The sequence below is a fragment of the Dipodomys ordii genome, unplaced genomic scaffold, assembly GCF_000151885.1.
Source record: "Dipodomys ordii isolate 6190 unplaced genomic scaffold, Dord_2.0 Scaffold99, whole genome shotgun sequence".
Classification (NCBI taxonomy): Eukaryota; Metazoa; Chordata; class Mammalia; order Rodentia; family Heteromyidae; genus Dipodomys; species Dipodomys ordii.
The window spans coordinates 3,026,947-3,041,276 of record NW_012267315.1 but is presented as its reverse complement, the minus strand read 5'-3'; the positions used below and the strand labels follow the sequence as shown (position 1 = coordinate 3,041,276).

Genomic DNA, 14,330 nt, shown 5'->3' with positions numbered 1-14,330 from the left:
TAGATATGATCTCACTACTGAGGTGAGAGTTGGAGTCCCACCTCACTCTGACATTTTGAGCAGGAGCCCAAGGCATTATAGGAACAAGAAGCACCATGGTAGGTCAATCTTGTCTGTCTATGTGTTATATCTGCCATATTTTATCCCTGTATACTTAACAATTCCCCCTATTCCCCCCACAATACAACAAACACATAATATCATCCTCCCAGGCTGATTAGGAGCTCCAGGTTGGGTGTAGAATATTGAGTGATTCTCTGGGAAATCTGACTTCTGCCTAGGGCTGTTTTATCCATGTTCTGAGGAGAGTTGAAAAACCTATGACCCCTGCAGCACATACATGGAAAGGGCTGAGGCCTTTTCAGGAGACCAGATCAGTCCCCCAAACTGCTTTGTTCCTGCCGTAGCAAATATCCAGGTCTGAACTCACAGATTCTTCACTAGGCCCTGGGTTCAGAGAGGAAGAGACAAGTAACCATTAACTCGAGATTCTTCTTTAAATGTTCCCTACCCATGTGTCTAAGAATAGCAATTGCCTGAGTCCTAATGCATGTCCAGTCCAGCCCTAGGGCTGGCCACTCCTGCTCATAGTCTTCCAGGTCCATGACACCTCTCAAGCCCCCCTCCTGACACCCCATCTGTCAACAATACAACATAGAGCACAGATTCCTTGAAGAGCCCAAATCATCACTTCTGTGGAGGAAGCCATAGAGCTCTTACCCCTCCCTTACAGGACACAGCTCATTTTCACCCTGAGAGGTCTTGTTGGTTTCCTCTCACTCTGTCTCATCAGTATAGAATGCACCCTGTATATAGGAAAATCACTGCCTGGTAGGAGAAAGTAAGCATGAATGCCTAAGATGATGAGCAAATTATTTCAGACCGTTCTATTCAGGTCCTAAAATGTACCTTCCCAGGGCTCTATGTTGGTAAGTGCCTAGTACTAAGCATACATCACACATCATGGGGCCTCTGTGGTTTTCAATGGGATCTGATTTTGAGTAAAACCAAGATCCATTGGCTTCAGGATGCTGGGAAAACTTGGCACAGGGAAGGTAATTGGATGATACAGTACGGCTGTGGTTTGCCATAGCCACATTGACAAGGAAAATCCCTTAATTGACGCAAGTGGACCCCTGACACCCACCACAATGGTGCAGGTGATGGAAGATCATCCCAGGGCCCCCCTCACAAGATCTTCATGGCTCCAACCTCAGAAACTGGCCTAGCCTGGGTGGTTCGCTAGTGGCCATGGAAATGCTATCTGTAGGCATCATAAGAATATTTATTTAATAAAATAATCAATGAAGAAAATTCCATACTTTTCTTATACAGACAAAGGATGTTACATACACTGTGCTGGCTGCCAGAACAGAGGATATTTGAGATGTGTGAAGGTGCCTCTAATAGTCACAGGACACAAGGAAAGTTGCAGTCATCTGCCTGTTTCTTTGGTGTGCTTTGATTGTTCATCAGTTACTCTAGATATACCCTCAGGAAGGCAGCCTTGAATTTGGCCAAGGTATCATTCTCACTCCTCCGCCAACTCAGATTCCTCTCAATGATCTCCCTAAGTAGATGATGTGGATGTATGTCTTACAGAGCACAAGAGGTCATTTCAATGTTAGATAGAAGCAGGGTTCAGGCAGAAGGCAGCCCCTTCATGGGCAATGATAGGCCAACCTGAAGATCCATTTGATGGTTACCCCAGGAATTGAGAGTCGGCAGCTCTCACGAGGGCGTGATGTGAGCAGGCTAGTACTGAGGGAAACAGGACACCCATCAGGGTACCAGCTAAGGGGCACAGGAGCCCAGACACCCTCTGTCTCATTCTGCTTTACTTCTTCCAGAGATGGAATGCAAAATGAGCCCTCCAGATAAAACATGAACTCCTTTGGAATGCTTGCAGCCTGCCCTACAGCTGATTCTAGCCAATGGCCCATGGAAAGGATTTTTAAAACAGTTGCTGTGTGTCTTCCTTGTGTTGGCTGTGTGTATTTTCTCTACTTGGATGATTGGTATTTAACAGCCTCTCCTGAGCCAGCCTCATGCTCTCTCCATTTGGTGGTATGATGCCCACAGCCACTCAGAGCTACGAAGTTCCACTGGTAAAAGGAGGAAGGAAATGGAGGAGCTCTAGTGTTGGAGTCCGTTCTGTAGTTTGTGAGCTTCTAAAATTCATTTTCATCAAGCTTGGATATTTAGATGAAGCCATACTTGTGCTATCTTAGTGCATAGCTCCTTTATACTACCAAGTGAGAACCTGTGAAAAGTTGGGACAGGGTCATGAAACCTTGTTTCCTTGCTGTGTAAGTCTGTGAAGTCATTCTCAAGCAGTTGCCAAAGCGAGTCTTGCTTCCAGCACGTTTGGGTGCATGGTAGTAGTTCTAAACCTTGACGGTCTAGGAAAAACTCAATGAACCACTGTGGCCTCCCCATTGCAAGTATTCAAGAGACAAGTCAGGAAGCAAAGGCATCAGAAGCCCTGAGGGGGCCCAGAGGAATAACACATAGAAGTAATGAAGACAAATGGGGTTTTGTGTGTCACCTGTGTTCAACATTGCTCGGCATAGAGTCTGGAATGAACAGTCAGGTGACAGGGATCCAGGACTCTGGCTGCTTCCCACTGGGCATTGCTGTCATTTGGCAGATTAACCTGTCTGAGTTTCAGTTTTATGTTTTATAACCATGGAAGTAACAGTAAAAAGTAGTGGCCAGTTCAAGGGTAGCTTTTGGAATGTGGTGAGCTCAGGTAAATAAAATGCTTTGGAAACAAAAATCTCTAGCCCCCCTCCCCTGCAAAAAAAGATTAAATTTAATTTAATTTAAATAAAAAATGTATATCCCAACAGCTGTACACAGGCAGATTGTATGTGCCAGGATCTCCATCTGAATTATCACATGATGGGAAATGCACAGTCAAGTCTGAGCTGACCAGGAAAAATGGATGGTCCTTTAATCTGGTTTTCAGCCTCTCTGAGTATGATCTTTGGATACCAATCATTTGTCATAGACCAGGCTATAGAGATAGAGTATTTCTCAGTGTTTCAAGCACTTGGCTCAACAGTGATGCCCCCAACATCCCAGAGTTGCTTCTTTTCAGAGCATGGTCTAAACAATGTTGAGGTAACAAGGCCTGGGACACATATCTCCACCTGGACAGCCAGTGGTCCTCACATCTCAGCATGAATTAGGTATCCTATGAGCTGTTTCAATTTCCATCTCTGATACCCATAAAGATGGTAATTTAAATTTCCCCTTGCTCTTCTGAAGACCATATGGTAGATAATGTGCAGAGTAGAACGGACTGAAATTTCTGACATAGCTCTGTGGAAAAGGTACTATACAATCCCAGGCACATGAAGAGGACACTGTACCACATCCCAGGGACTCACACCTAGGCAGACAGTAAACAATAACCTTCAATGTGGCAATGTGGCCAAGAGCTTGCCTGTGTTCTGCAATGGGTCCATTCTACTCTCTGTAGAGTGACAGTTCCTATCTCTTGACCTACATAGAGGTCTCTCTTGTCTGTGTGGAGTGGGGAGTACCTCCCTTGTATAGATGTAGGTCATGAACTTCCATCACAGGTGAACTTGAGCAAACCCAACCACATGTGCCTAAATCTTCTGTGGACTACAAAATCATGATAAGGGATCCTATCAACTCACTACAGCACCTCAGCTGTTTCAGAGTGGTCAAAAGCTCCAGCAATTTTATGTGCATTAAATTAGAAAAATTACTAAAGGACACACTTGTCACTTGGAAATGTCTGTTGTGTCACAGAGAGTGCTGGGGTACCAAGGACAAATGGAGAAGCCGGCTAGTGTGGGTGTGTGACTATCCTCACAGCAGCCTTATAGTGAACATTCCTGAGCATCTCTAGCCTCTGCCAGCATAGCAGGGCCCTCTGCAAACCACTGGTAAAGGAAGTTAGAAGTTAATGACTCTCCTTCCAGATGAAGTGTGCTATTTCTCTTCTAGGAAACAATGTCTAAAATATGCTAGGTTTCCAGTTTTGTATAAACTACAGGTGGAGAAAGGGATCCTGGTCTTTGATAACTCACAGTGAAGTGAAACTTGTTCTGATGAGCCAGAAAATTCACAGTAGGGACCAGCAGGTAGGCCAATGAAGTAGAAGATAAGCATCTCCTCCTTGGGGTAGCCTGGGCATGTGCCCAGGCATCAGTGGAGGAGAGGGGGAGACTGTAGGACCCTAGCTAGTCAGTATCTGGAAAGCACCAAGGAGCTTTATGTGGAGATTGGGTAGTGATCTCATGGCTGGGTGAGTTTTGAAATCATTCTAGCTGCTTTTGAAAATTTTCTATCTCCAACCCCTACCCCTCCATACATCATAACTGCATCACAATGCAGTAAGTGTGGTCTAAGGGCTGCTTCTCACAAAGCAACCATGAGACCCTCTGAAAGGATCTGAGGATCTGAAGGATCATGTGGACCTGTATGCATATCTGGTACACATTATCATCCTCCCCATCATCCTGACTGTAATATTGGAGTCAAAGGAGTACTGACAAAGAGGTCCATTGGACAGCATCTTTCTTCCTTCCTTCCATACCAACCATCCCTAATCTTTCTTGTAAGTTAGCATGAAATCTGGAAAAAAAAATGCCAAAAGCACATGGGACATGCCATCAGAAAGTCCCTAATGCGGGGCTGGGAAGGTGGCTCAGTGGTAGAGTGCTTGCCTTGCATGCCTGAGGCCCTGGGTTAGATTCCTCAGCACCACATAAGCAAAAAGAAAAAAAAGCTGGAAGTGACACTGTGGCTCAAGTGGTAGAGTGTTAGCCTTGAGCTGAAGAGCTGAGGGGCAGCGCCCAGGCCCAGAGTTCAGGCTCCATAACCGGACCCCCTCCCCCCCCAAAAAAGTCCCTAATGCCAGCTTCTATTAGATTGCAACTTTATTCCCCAGCTAGACTTTCAGATTCAAATGCTCCTTGCACATGGTGGAGTTACCTCCCAACAAATCCATCATAAGTCAGGAATATCCCAAGTCAAAGTACATTTATTGTTCCCAGAAATGCTTCACAAAGTCAAAAAAGTTGAACTGTTGTAAATCGGGGATTGTCCATACCATGTTTGGCTTTTATAAGATTTTACCTACTAATGAACCAACCACCCTGGATTTTTGTAAGCTGCATACGGCAGACAGCAATGGTACCATGTGCATTATCTTTAGCTACAACAGCAGCCAAGGAATATCTTCTCCAGTCAAGCATAGCGTCCATGTCTTAGGCAGTTCTCCAATGATTCCTTTACCAATTGTCTTTCCTGTCTCTCCCACTGTCTCTACAGAGTGACTACTCAAGTGACACTGAGAGTGAAGACAACTTCCTCATGATGCCACCTCGAGACCACCTGGGACTCAGTGTCTTCTCCATGCTCTGCTGCTTCTGGCCTTTGGGTATCGCAGCCTTCTACTTGTCCCATGAGGTAAGGCCTCTGCCTGTTATATATCTTCACAGCTGTGCTGTGACACAAGCACACTGGATCCAGGAGGATCCAGTTATAAGGAAGTCAACATGGGAACTATCATAGAACACTCCAGACCAAATGGAGTACCCCAGGGGCCTTGGCAGGGTTGTTCAGGCTGTCCCAATTGTGGCATGATGATGATTATCTTTGCAGAGGTGGGACTGACATCCAGAGGAAGCTTGCTTGACAATCAGGCATCCACTTGGTAGGGTGCAGGTATACTTTGGGAGCCTGACCTACACAAAGGCCCTGGAGCCAAGCTAATGAGCCCAACCCCAATGCTGTCAAGTACCTAGTCCAAGTCAAGAACACTGTAATATTGAACTTAGTGAGAAAAGAGAAAGGGAGAGTTTTGCTTTCATTGTTAAGGTTGGTCAAGTAACAAGTTCTGGCTCTGCAGCAACAGCCTCGGTATACCCATCCCAAATGAATGTCCTTTAGTGGGAAAGGTACATCTTACCATGCGGATGTGCTCTACACTTCTAGTATAAGACCCTAAAATATACCAATTCCCCATCTTTTTATCATGCTGCATCCTTCCCAGAGCCATTCTGAAAGATTTTTTTTCCATAGCAAAGGAAGGGCATTCATTCAGAAAGCATCTGTTTTCCTAATCTTATTAACCTAAGAAAGGCATTTATGCATGCCAATTACAGCATGAAACTATGGCATCACCACCATGTATTTTCATCATCCCAACCAAATGGGAGAAGGCCATCCTGCCCTGTGCTGGCTCAGGATGCATGCAGACTCAGAACTCATGGGGTGTTCTCAAGTGGGTAGATGATATCTGGGTGCTCTCAGGGATCCCCCTCTAGCTTTGAGGGGTCTGGGATGGAGGCTAAAAATAGCCAACCAATTGGCTGTTATGCTTTTATTGTTTTGTTTTGTTTTTTTTTACTTGACTTGAAAGTGGCTTCCTGGGGTGAGGCTAACATTGGCTTCTTGCTTGTCTCTGTACTGGTGGGGTCGGTTTGCAATTCTCTGTGTCCCTTGCACATCTCCAATAAAAAAAATCTGCCTGTCTAGAGGCAAGAAGAAAGAGAGCACTGGATGGGCTGTGACCCACCTGAGGGCAGGTACCACTTAGCATCACCACAAGAGGCACACAATCATTTCCAGAGGAAACAGGTGTTACTGGAAGGAGTGGGGCATGCCACATCGGCAAGACTTGTAGGGCTAAGTATGGCCAGCACTCTGCTGGCTCTGTGGAACAATGGATCAGGGATAAGGACTTATGCATCACTGAGGTTAGGTTAAGAGGCTGTTCTAGCTTTGGCCTCAGGATCTGTGTAGATTTTTGTTTTGGGGATCTGCTCCACAAATGCCACAGACCCCTGTCTTTGTCTCCAGCAGCACAAGCACGTGTGGAAAGCCAAACTTCTGAGCCTGGCAAGGTTCAAGTGGCTATGTGTAATAGAAGGCCTAGCTGACTGTAGACTGCAAAGTGAAGCCACAGGCTCTGTTAATACTACAGATTGGGGTGGGCAGGGAGGGATCTAGAAAAATGTGTGTAGATGGTCACATGCCCATGGTGAGTGGGCATGTGTGAGCTACACCTGCAAGCTCAAGCTAAACAAATAAATAGCAGTCCCACTACAGCTGGGACGATGGAGTGACGAAAGCTGGATCCTGCCTAGCATCACACTGTGGGCTGTAATCCATGAGCTCGGTGCCTGGTACAAAGCCTCCCTTTGTACCACATCGCTGGGTCATCTCATATGGAGGTGGGGACAAATCTTCGTAGGTGAATCTGCCTCTTGGGAGTACCTTCAGGTTGAAAATGTTGTGATGCTTTATGCTTTGATGCCAAAGTTTGGAATAAGACTGGTCTATATCTACTGGGGAGATATGACCCATTTCCAAATATGAGAGCAGTCAACTAATTCATGTAGTTACCCAACAAGGTAGAGATCTGTCAGTGTAGACATGTCAGCCGGATGTGGGATGAATGTGAGTCCTCGATAAATGGGAAGGCCCCAAAGAGAGACAGCCAGACTTCTGTCACCAGCGTGCTGAGGTCTCCAGATCACCTGTAGCCTCTGTTCTGCATGTCCTGAGATGAAGCTCCTCACTCTAGAACAGGCAGGGCAGGTTGTAGACAGCACCTTGGTTTGAAAGATTGTAGTTCGAATAAAAGCAAGGCTACTGTGTTCAGTGTTCATGTTCTCTTTCTTTGAAAGAGATTTTTATTCTTCATACAGTAAGGCTTGGATCTCATGATTCATGACATTCAATATACCTGCAGCCATTAGATGGGTTTTTCATGATTTGTTTAGCAACAAATATAAAATGCAGTTCAAGGCAAGCATCTGATCAGTCATTTTCAAGTGAACCTCCAGCACTGTTGTCAAATGAAGGGATTGTCTGAATTATTGGAGTAGAATGAGGCACTCCAGGGGGCCAAGACCCCAGCTCTCACTTGTCATTGTGCTTAGAGGATAGATTCACTTCCATGGATACAGAAAAGTTCAGCATTTTCCATCAAGAAATCTCTACAGGTGGGTTCCCTTCCCACTACCTGTGTCCAGATAGGGGGTTCTCTTTTACTAGTTCATCCAGGCAGCTCTCCTGGTCACAGTCTAGAAGGATAGTAGCCTGGGTTTTGCTGCAGATCTGGCAGCCACAGACCCTCTCGCACAGCGGCTCACACTGGCCATGAGGCTGCTGTGCCTTCTGTCTGTGCTTCTGCAGCCTAAACTGCAGACATGAAATCTCCAGCAGGCCATTTGAGGGGAGCGGGCAGCTGCCAAGGGGAGGGTGTGTGGCACAAAATAGAACAGACATACTCTGAGAATCATTGCTCTAAATTGAATCAGTACTGGCCTAGACAGGGCCAGCTGGGAGTTCTAAACCTAAGGAGTGGAGGAAGCATGGCGCCCTGGTGCCCTGTCTAATGGTGGAGGGAGGGGTGGGGAGCTTTGGGGCTGCTGCGCCGCCCGTGGCTCCTGAGCCGCCCGTGGCTCCTGAGACACAGGGTTGTTGGGGACAGAAGAAACAACAATCAGCAAAGCACTCATTTTGAAGCCAGAGTTCTCCTGAGGCCACTCTACTGTTGACAGGAAATCTAACATTCATATGTGAGTTTTTGGATTCTTTTTCCTTTTATCACAAATTCTATCTCAGTGAACTCCCTGACAATTATCCCGTGTCTGTTTATTGTCAAAGCAACTGTTCAGTGAAGTCAAAGAAATGTGTGAGGCCAATCTGGGAAAAGAGCCGAACAAAACAAACCATAGTCATTGGATTCAGTGGGCCAGCAGTAGAAAGAGTTTCTAGTATCCTTTGGATTATAAATCCTGGATATTTTTTGGTAGTGCCGTCTTCAAGTCAAGTTCTGATCAACAGACAACTCCTCTGTGCCTCAGTTTTCTGATCGACAGCATGATGCTCAAATAATTAGCATCACACTGAACACACATGAACGTCCCAGGAGGCTCGTGAGAGCTGCTGTGGCTGCAAGCACAGTAGGGCCCTATTGGAAACCTGAGTTGTCCATGCTCTGTGGATCCAGTGGTGAATGGATTCCAGGAATAAGACTGACTTCAGGAATTGTAAGACAGTGTTCATAAAACAGGAATAAAAGAAGTGATGGGAGGCTGAGTCCTGGAAGATCAAGATTGGAAGCAGAAAAGTCCTTGAGACTCTTTCTTCAATTAACCAACAAAAAGTTGGAAAAGTGAGTCCTCTGAATTCAAGCCAGCATGCCCATGTGCATGTGAACACACACACACACACACACACACACACACACACACAACCATGACCACTGAGCATTAACTATGTGCTAAATACCATATCAAGTACCAAGTGCTCATGCTTCTTGGGGTGTAGACCTGGCCCACAGCATCACCAGACTGGGCACCCATTAAGAGTATGCATTCTCTCCCCCAGTCAGCTTAAGCTGAGGTTTTGGTGCACAGCACAAGAATCCAAATCTTAGTGAGCCCACTAGATCTTCCCCACAGCACTCATCAGTGTCTTACTATCTCCACAACCTTGAGGGGACATGGGGACTGTAGTCACTCTGGGGTTGTGGAGTCTGCAGTCCTGCGGGGTGAGGTTGAGTGGCTTGCTTAAAAGCACAGCTGATTAGCAGTGAGTGGGGCTCTTGGCTGAACTGTGCCAGAAAAGACTCTCACTTCTAGGCAAAACATCATGTTCTAACCTCAAACTATGGTGACAGACTGGGGAAGAAAGAAATGAATGGAGCTTGTTGATACAACTTCATTTTGCCCCAGTTCTGTTCCTGGCGTGATCCAGCCCCCCATGCGAGCAAGTCCTGTAAGTAAATTTACAGAGAAAGATGCAGATATACACAGATCTTGGGACAGATCCATTTAAGAACTAATGTTTCCAATCAACACTGAGGATAGAAATAAATCCCACAAGTTGCTTAATGACATGTGTAAACCAGTTAATACTCATGCTTTATCTTCTTTAATCTCTTCAATAAAGCTGAAATGTGAAAAAAAATCTCCATTTAAATGAACACAAAATGAAGTTTCAACTGGTGAGCCACTATCAGGAGTCACAGAGGCAGCAAGTGTGAGTACCTGAGATAAATATCTGTACTTTATCAAACCACTTCTTCTGCAATGCAACTCTGACTTTCATCTAATTGCAAACATAAATAGAACATAAATGGCTTCGTTTGCTGTCAGCAGGGGTCAGGGGACCCAGAAAAAAAATGTGGCCTGATACTTACTCTCATGCTTTACATTCAATCCCATGGGACAGATAGAAGCCCAGCTCAAGACTAGAGCTAGATGCTCCCCAGGAGCCTCTGGTCTAGAACCTTCCAGACAGGCCCCAAGGTTGCATGCACTGAGGTAGCTAGCAGAATCTTCTGCATTTAGACATTTATTATGTCTTGATTTAATTTCATTTCATAAAAATGCTTCTTTCCTTTACTAACTGCAGCATTATAGCAATAATTAAATGGGAAAAGGGTATTCAGAACCAGATTGTGAATTTTATAAATAGTACTAGCAAAGAAAATCCGGCAAATGAAGGGAAAAGGGAACTACTTTATTGTACTGAAATCTAGATGGACAGGAGTCCAACAGAGCCAACAGCCATGATCCTGGAACTAGCTTGAGTATTTATCGAACACTTAGAATGTGTCAGGCCCTGCTCTGAGTGTGCCAGAACAGCCAGAGCAAGTGGGGGTGGCCTCTGGGACCCTATATCTGTAACAATGAGTTGGGCTCTCACTTTGGAACAAGATATCATACAATATTGGGGCAGAGAGCAGAGCAGTTGCAGGAACCCCACTACATTGGAGATGATATTAGTTTTCATAATCCAGAAGATGTATAGCAGGATCTGAACCCCTAGGAATTTGCTAAGTGGAGAGATTCAAATATCTTTGGAAGACTTCCCACAGGTTTGGGTTGTAGTATAAGGAAGATAGAGGTGCCCAGGAAGATGTGGTTCCAACAACAGAAAAGAGATGTGCAGAGGAGCAGGGCAGAGCTCAGCTTGGGCACCATCAGGTCTACTGTGTCTGTTGTTGTACAGCAGAGATGCAGAGCAGGAGACTGGATAAATATATGTGTGTGTGTTTGGTAGCAGGAAGAAGACTGTGCAAAGAACATGGAAGAGGAAAAGGGCTGAATATTAATCACTGTCATCTAGAAGGCCAGAGAGAACATTGATAAGCAGCCTTGGGGATATTCAGTAAGGTGCAGCCCTGTGCAGTGGGCCTCAGACCAAATGGGAAAGAACCCATCTGGCCTTAAGGACCTATGTTGCTGGAAGCTGAGTAGTGAGTGCCACACAGAGGACACCAGAAGGGCCCTTGGGTGCTGGGGATATTCCAATTCTTGACACACACTGATGAAAACTCCTTGACCTTTGCCCCTGTGATCTGTGTACTTCTATGTAAGTATGTAATAGTACCGTCTTTTAAAAAATTAAATATTTGGGAAGAGCATAGTAACTTGTACCATATTTAGTAATATTTTGGAGGGTTTGCTGAGACTAGAAAGAAATGTGATGCTATTAAATATTTGTTGAAGCAGTATCATTATTATTTGTTTGTTTGTTACGTATTTGATTTTTATTTATGTGGTGCTACAAATGAAACCCAGAACCTCAGGCATGCTAGGCCCACTGAGCTGTAGTCTGACCTGTGCATTTGTTTTGAGTAGGAAAGTTACGGTTTGCCATTGTGTGTATGTGTGTGTGTGTGTGTGTGTGTGTGAGAGAGAGAGAGAGAGAGAGAGAGAGAGGGGAGTAGGGGGGTAGTGAGCCAACAGAGTGAAACCTTGATGTGTCATACCAGGAGCTGTTGGGAGGGGCTACTTTCCTTAGAGCTCTGAACAGTGGATGCAGATATGCCTGATAAACAGGAGATTCCTTTTCCCAGAGATCCTGGCTCCTGGGCAGGGAGGAAACTCAGAAGGGAGAATTTGAGAAATAATGACATGCTGGGAGGTAGAGCTTGGGACCAAGGAAAGCACAGGATTGGAACAGGACTGGAGGCACCAGTGGAGACCAGAGCACTTTTTCAGCCAGACCAGAGCTGTTTTCAGGCTCTATGTTTCCTCTACCTGGACTATAGAAGCAGGTGCAACCTCACAGGCAAAAGGAACTTCCTGGGGCTGCTCATTTGCCAAAAGAAAACCACATGGAGAAGCAGAGGCTCCAAGGCACTGAAGGACCAGGCTTCCAGACAGGCTTTGGAGTCTGATTGAAATAGGAAGGGAGGTTAAGAGGGAGGGTAGGGCTGGAACAATACAAAGCACCTCATATACCAAGCACCTGGCACACATGCAGCCGCACTCACTCCTTGAGGTGGATCAGATGAAGTAACCACCTGGAGGAAGTCAGGTGGCTGGTCTCAGGATCCTGGTCACCCAGCTTCTTTGATCACCTTCTGATAAGACTCAGTGATTACGGTGCTGAGTCTGATTCCACTGGTGTTAGAAGAAACTACAGGGTCATGCTTTAAAACACTACAAATCTCCATTGAGAAATATTGAAGTCTACAGTCCTTCCCTTTTGCTTCCAGTGAAATAACAGCCCTCAGTGTAGCTCTTAGGGTTTGTGTGTCCCATCTGACTCCCTCAGGACTGGATTATAATAAATATAGGAGAGACCAATGCATCCTTAATAATGATACATACCAGAGGTGCTTATTATTTCTCGAGAACTTGATGGCCTCCAGCAGTGTGGAAATGTAAGTCAAGTGCATACAGTCACTCCTCCTAAATAAAGGGATCTATATTCCACAAAGGTGCAGCGATTTGGGCATGAAAACCAGTAACTCAGATGCAATCTGGTAGAACATTCTGTCCCAAAGGGAAGTATTTTCCACATCTGTTTACCATAGACATTCATGCTGTTTTTTTTTGTTATAAAGATAGTGTACAGAGTTACATGAATAAGGTAGAGTACATTCTCTATCCAGCATTGTTACCCCTCCTTTGTTTTTCCCCTACTATCCCTTCCCTTCCCACCTCCCCTACTCCTCCCCACCCCAAGTTGTAAAATTTGTTTCCATATAGTGTCTTGTATGTTTCCTTGTTACAATGGGTCAAATTGTATCCTTATTTCAGCATTTTGTTATTTCCCTTCCCCTGCACATATTAGAAAAATGTATATACAAGATGTAGGGCACCAGAATCAAGTACAATGGCAACAGGGGTTATACCATAAGGGGAAGACCATACAAAAGAAACAAAAAAAATCACATAGTACATTAAAAACAACAAGCTGGGCACCAGTGGTTCACACATGTAATCCTAGCTACTCAGGAGGCTGAGATCTGAGGATTGCGGTTCAAAGCCAGCCTGGACAGGAAAGTCCGTGAGATTCTTATCTCTAATAAACCACTAGAAAACTGGAAGTGCCACTGTGGCTAAAGCAGTAGAGCGCTTGCCTTAAGGTGAAGAGCCTGAAGGACAGCACCCAAGCCCAGAGTTCAAGTCCCACAACTGACAAAAAAAAAAAAAAACAGTGACAAAGTAAAACCCTCTTGTGTTCATATCTTGGGGTTCATTTTGCTTAGAATCATCTTACATTGTCATATGTACATAGCTTTTGACCTTTCTGCTTGTCTGGTAAGATTATCCTAGAGGTATACTAGTTATTGCAAATAAGGGAAACCATGGGACCTATGTTTCTTTGGACCTGGCTTACTTCACTTAATAAAATTTTTTTCCAAGTCTTTCCATTTCCTAACAAATGGGGTGGTGTCATTCTTTCTGATGGAAGCATAGAATGCCATTGTGTATATATACCACATTGTCTTGATCCATTCATCTACTGAGGGACATCTGGGTTGGTTCCACATTTTAGCTATGGTAAAGAATGCTGTGATAAACATAGTTGTGCTGATAGCTTTAGTATGGCTTTGTTTGTGATCATTTGGGTAAATGCCCAAAAGTGAGATTGCTGGGTAATAGGGAAGCTTTATGTGGAGTCTTTTAAGGAAACTCCATAATGTTTTCCAAAGTGGTTGAATAAGTTTACACTCCCACCAACACTGCAGTAGGGTTCCCTTTTGGTCACATCCCCTCCAGTGTCTGTTGTTATTCAATTTCTTGATGATAGCCATTCTAACTGAGGTGAAGTAGAATCTCAATGTTGTTTTGATTTGCATTTCTTTTATGGCTAGAGAAGTTGAGCGTTTCTTCATGTGTCTATTGGACATTCTTATTTCCTCTTCAGAGAAGTCTCTCTTTAAGTCTTTAGCCCACTTATTAATCAGGCGGTTGTTTCTTTGAGGATTTGTTGTTGGGGGATTTAATTTTTTTATTTTATTTTATTTTATTTTATTTGTGAAGATACTGTACAGAGGGGTTACAATTACATGGGCAGGATAATGC

General features: G+C 44.7%; 1 protein-coding gene across 1 annotated transcript in view; it reads left to right on the top strand.

Moving 5' to 3' along the window:
• Syndig1 (synapse differentiation inducing 1) overlaps window positions 1-14,330 on the top strand; it is a 162,823-nt gene that overhangs the window by 96,754 nt on the left and 51,739 nt on the right. The window contains exon 6 of the mRNA XM_013027065.1: window positions 5,314-5,451. Within this exon, the coding sequence (XP_012882519.1) occupies window positions 5,314-5,451 (138 nt within the window). The remainder of the gene's footprint in view (window positions 1-5,313; window positions 5,452-14,330) is intronic.